Source organism: Saccostrea echinata, unplaced genomic scaffold (genome assembly GCF_033153115.1).
Source record: "Saccostrea echinata isolate AGI-Se365-2 ecotype Australia unplaced genomic scaffold, CSIRO_AGI_Sech_v1 ptg000054l, whole genome shotgun sequence".
In the NCBI taxonomy this organism is placed as follows: Eukaryota; Metazoa; Mollusca; class Bivalvia; order Ostreida; family Ostreidae; genus Saccostrea; species Saccostrea echinata.
Window position 1 is genome coordinate 45,227,384 of NW_026889803.1, and position 6,000 is coordinate 45,233,383.

At 31.3% G+C, this 6,000-nt stretch overlaps 1 protein-coding gene across 2 annotated transcripts in view; it reads right to left on the minus strand.

The window, feature by feature from the left end:
* Positions 1-627, minus strand: part of LOC133206197 (calmodulin-binding transcription activator 1-like) — a 29,414-nt gene extending 28,787 nt beyond the window's left edge. For both annotated transcript variants that reach the window (XM_061342133.1, XM_061342134.1), the window contains exon 1: positions 544-627. In XM_061342133.1, coding sequence (XP_061198117.1) covers positions 544-601 — 58 coding nt within the window. In that variant the 5' untranslated portion in view covers positions 602-627. The remainder of the gene's footprint in view (positions 1-543) is intronic.
* Positions 628-6,000: the final 5,373 nt, after the last annotated feature.

Below are 6,000 nucleotides of genomic sequence, written 5' to 3' on the forward strand. Positions count from 1 at the left end.
TTTTTATTTTTTAGCACTACATGTGTAGTGCTAATTCATGACTACGCCAACCACTCCATACCTGGTGATTGCGCTAAATTTTGAATACGTTAATTTATGTACACATACAGTATTCACTGCTGAAGCAAAATACTTTGCAAATTTTTATATTGCATCCAAGTTAACTAAGATAAAAAAAAAAGGAAAACAACAAACAAAAAACATTTTTTGAAAAAAAAAGCATCAGAAATTTGCAAATAAGACATATTTTAAATTATATTTATCTGTAATTAACAGATATAATTAGAATGTCACTGATCTAAAAATAGAAGCATTGTGACAGCTTTACATAGAAATAAACTGTACTGTGACATAAAATACAGAAGAACATGCTTGCTTTACAATGATCATGTTTATAACAAATTCACACATAGCAAAGTGATTTAATTTCTTTCCCTGAATTAAACTCTGACTATGAACTTATCAAAATAAATTACATGATTTTAACAAATTAGAACTAAATGTCCCTTGCGCTGTAATGTTTTTTGACTGTAACATATTTACCTGGGGGAGCCTTGCTATTGTCCTGGTGACTGGAGGAGGAGGAGGCTGGCTCTCCCATTTCCACCAGTTATCCGCACCACTTCACTCCATCTGTCAAAAACAAAACACTTTAATTAGATCCTCTCCTGATCCACTCCCCACAAGAATAAAATGGTCACTACTGTCAAACTCCCTCAAAAATACTCAATACTTCATGTAATATCACTTAATGCATGCATGTTGATTACTAGACTAGTGTTCAGTATGAGTATATACCAGGAGATATCATTATGGGTGGTTTTCGGTACTGATGAAGAGATTTGTTGTTTTTACAAGTCTATACTGGTAAATGGCAGAGCAAGAAGCCTGACATTCCGCGTTAATAAGCAGGCAATTCACTGACCAACTCAGATCAATAACACTCTTTGCTAAAACCTCTGCCTTCACATGCAATCATTCTCTCCTTCCATATTCCACTATGGAATTATATCCCTGGAAGAGGACCAACTCTATACTTCTAAGGAATCCTTTTTCCGAGTTAATGTTAGCCTGTGTGTATGACTGACACTTCCCTCCTAAGGCTCCTGTAAAGACCGGTGTACTGGGTATCCGTTGGAGAGAAGTAATGACTTGTTTTGAATGGTTAGACAAACACATCAGATTATTTTCTCAACCAATTGCCCAACATTTATTTAATGTGGATGATATTTGTTTAATCTGAGTGCAATGTTAGAGGAAGCCAGCCATCACGATGATTTCTTAACACCTGAACTTGCTTCTAAAACATATGTAAAGTCAGTCCCTCAAGAGCCACACACAGACATAAAACAAATCCAATACTGCTTAATGACACAATGGCATTTCCAAAGGTTTTTAATTCTTTTCTTTCAGTCTCTAAGCCATATACACAAAAAGGATGAAAAAAAACTCTTTCATGCTGGATAGAAATATCAGATGTTCAACTTGATTCTAATTCAACAACTTATAAACTTACCAGTATTACAAATACCTGTATTTACTTTGTATATAATTTCAAAAACTAACAAAAGATGCATTATAACCTTTATGATATGATCTCAAGTCACCTACGAGTTTATAATATCTGGTGTGTTCTAACAATGATAGAAAATTCTATATGTACAAAACTTGCAAATTATTTAACTTCACAGGATAATGGCATCTTCAGAGACCCATAGGGGCACTAAAGCTAACATACATATTACACTGAACAGAGTTTCATCCCCTGCATGTACAAACCATGTTCCAATCTGTCATACAAAATCCAATTAAAACTAAGAATTTCATAAAAGTCACAGATGCACATTTCTTCCGTGAATCCATGACAGGTGAATTATAAATCAATGCTCAATATTATGTTTCAGTCTATTGCTAGAAACATTAAACAGATGAAACTGATTTCCCTAGATAGCAATACGTAACACAAATGGATACTGGCAATATCATTATGGATTTCATAAAATTAACACAAGGAAAATTGTCAAATCAATCTCATGCAATAGCTTTATCATTCCCAAGGATAGAAAACCAGTCAGATCAGGAATTTTGATAAATCTGCTCTATTTGTAACATACATGGTTGCTATGTTTTATCTACAGAATAAGTTTGACATGTTACATGCAATATTTTAAACTTTTCAAAACACATTCCCAATTCTCTACAGCAACAAATGATTAACACTGAAGTTCAACTTTACATTGTACTACCAACTGGAAATTATGCCTATCTTTCCAGATATTATTTGAAATGAGCAGAAAATTGCAAAAATCAATCAATGTAAATAAAACATTTATTAAATCATACTTGTTATTAAATCATACTTGCAATTTTTTTCAGGTACATGAAATAGTTCCAGGCCTATTGACAAATGATAACAATGTTAAATTCACTTAAAGTAAATATTTGATGTTGATCGAATTGTCAATTATTTTTTCAGGATAATCTATCCAGAAAGGTTTTGAAAAGAAAGTACAAGATCTCTCTTTTAAAATGTTAGCCCTTTACTTTTTTCATCAATATTCATTCTTTGTGCTGGTAAATATTTCACAGCATGATCATTTCAGAGTATGTATAGTTGTATTATATACACTTCATTTTACATACTCAGGCCTACCCATCCATCTTGTTTTATTGATGAAAATGAAAAATGATTAAATACGTAAATGATTTAGTAAAAATGATTCAGAAATGCTTTCATGGCTTACTTATATTGTACTGTTTTTATTCCTGTAAAATATTTACATCTGCTGGATATTTTCTCCTTATGAAAACCTCATTGCTGTTTAATCTGGAGCAATAAAGGCAATTGTTTTCTAAACTACTATAACTCCCAGAAGAAGTGTTAAAGGTTAACTGTTTGACATTGCTCTTCCATTTACAATTAATCACTTTTTATTCACTAGAAGTCTACTTTATCGCATATAATTACGCAGGACCTTGTGCTCACAAAAATTTCATTCTCTCATAAATTTTCATTATAAAAGATCATATATAACAATATCCAGAATTTGTGAAAATTTTGTCTCGCTTGTAAATACCAAATAACCTTCTCACGAAAAAAAAAAAAAAAGATTTCGAAAAAATTTGGTGATCTCCTATATATATGTAATGTGCAAATCAATTTCCACTTTCAGTCTTTTGACATGAAAGAATTAATGAAAAAATGTTAATAAAAACAATAAAATGCCTTTCTTTGTTGTTTTATACAGGGTATAACCAATGCAAACTATGCAGAAAAAAAAAATTATTTGCTAATGTATGTTGTGAATTTTATCCTCAGTAATTGTTTCTAAATTTCATTTTAAACTGTAAACAAAATAATCTGAAATGTGTGCATTTTATAAATTTATAGATATCTTTGGGATAATCATTAGTGTTAAAACAAATAAATTAGGCCATCTCTAAAATAATGATTGCTTGCCCTATCTCGACTCAGGATTAAAAAAAAATTGGTAATTTGGTAGGAGAAAAAAAAAATTCTCCGAAATTTTCAACATCAATGCAGAATTTTCAAAATTTATTGAAATTGAAGGTATTAATATAATTAAAATAGTTGTCTTTTGGATGATAAAATTCCGACATCAATTTTCAAAAATTGTGACCTGGAGGTTTAAACAGTTTTGAGTTGGGCCATTTTTTCTCAGTCGATCAGTTAATAAATATTTACAAATTGTTTTAGTACTTCTGAAGATTTTTTTTTCTTTTGTATTCAAATGATTTGAACCTAATGAGCCATAATTTGAATAAACAAGAAAGCCCACCACCAGCAGATACATAATTCTACCTACCAAGGAATTAAAGAAATATACAGTCTGCCTGCATGTTCTTAAATAATTTTCAAAAGAACCTTAATTTGCATTAATATATACATTATTAATGAAATTTATGCCCTTTTCTAAGTTGGTAACATATGAACAATTGTTAAATAAACTTAAATTTTACACTTCTTGATATATTTGAGAATATAATACTACTTGAGTTATTTCTTTGAAAGATTTAAGTCTTGTTTTTGATGAAAATTAATTCTAAAGACATTTCCTTCAATACCAATTTTCTGAGAGAGAACTTTAAAAAATGTTTTGCTAAATGTGTGCCACCCTATGGGTGTAGTTTAAATGAAACTCACTCAGAACACATGGACAGTACGTAAAAGGTTGAAACATTCACTGAGAGCTGAGTATAGACAATTTCCCATGGAGGCCCTCATTATCAATATTGATCTGATAATCAATTTGAAAATTCTACTCATTTTACGTTAAATATAAGGTACACCTAACTCAAAAGTTTCAGTATTGTTAAAATTTCCAGCACATTGGCTTTAATAGTGATGAAATCTTGTAGAAACTATTGCTGAGTTATAATGAATAGGAGTTAGCTAGAATCTCATCAACAAGAGCATAGGTTACAAAACATGGAGCGTTTCACAGACTTGGCTTCTTCTGAGAGCTTTATCTACGTAATTAGACCTCCTCAGAACCCCGCTAATTCTAAATGGAGTTGGCTTTAAAGCTTTTACTTCTTGTTAATTATAAAATTACCAACAAACTCTCTATTTTTTGGTTTAATTTCTGTGTTTTCACATTTGATCTCGTTTTTCTATATTTTTCAGGGTTGAGGAGCTTGAGAAAAACTGCTATTCTGCCAAAACATCACTGACTTAGATTCAATTTGTTGAAAGTATTTTCCCTGGAATCTTGAAACAGACATTACACCTACCAGTAATTTGTACAATGTACCAATCTCGCACATTCTTGATTAAATTCTTCCTCTAAGCCTCCTGACTTTATAATTCCCTCATATTGTGAACAGTATCCAGTTAGAAAACACAATTATCACTTCTTGTGTATCCCATGACCACTAACATGACACTGATAAGACAACAATACAAGACAAAGGTTTCCCAATAGAGAATTGGATATTGCAGAGAGAAAACTGTTAGTACAAAAGCTAATAATGTCATTCAAAGATGCATTGCACATGACCCCTAGTGTAAGATACATCATGCCAGTTCATTTCTCTCAAAATATAAATCTACTGCAGTTTGCATCAAAGTCAATTATTTAATGTTAATAAATTTGGAACAATTCAGTTTGCGCCAAAAGGCCTAGCCTGATTCCCAAACACTAATAAAAACTTGATTGGACAAGTAGAAGTGTGTCAGAACTAGCCCAGTTTGTCTGTAGTAAAATTTTCATACACTTCACATACTGCAAAAGAGTTTATAAAAGAATGAAGTAAAATGGACAAGAACAAGACTGAATATATTAAGTTTATTGTTTTATGTTATAAACTGTACAGACTAGTCAAATTTGATTTGGGCTAGTTATTGTTCTCCACAAGGGAATACTGAAATAATTTTTTGTGCACACTGATAATTTTCAAATTTAAGGGGCAAGAGAGGTGAATTTTTTCATTATTTAACATATATTGTATCTATATTACCCTGAGATAAAACATGTAGTCAAATCTCATTTACCAGGTAATTTTTACATAATAACCATACCTTTAGTAATACATTGTCGCTATAGATCTATGCAACTTATGCCATTAATTTATCATAGCAAAGACCAATTTATAACATTTCCAGGTCCTATTATGAGTAAATTAGAGAGAGATACCACTTTCATGCAAATGTCTATTTACCAATACTTATGAGGAATCTAGTGTAGTTAGTGTGTAATTTGCTGGATTTGATGACATGGAATCAATAGTGGCCGTCCTTGTTAAATCAGAGACAATATACTCTATACTAGTGTGTCCCTAGTGTGCCACTTTTCCTTAAAATCTAGAAGGGATCAATAAAATGCGTGTTTAATGACATCATCGGATTTTCTTCTGGAGATCATTAAAATTTGTCACCAAGCAACTAATCCAGATACCTGACAGAGGAATGCTAAATGCTTATCTTATCTAAGATCTGATAAAGCAGCTTTGGAAATTAAAAATAAATCCAGTCAAATC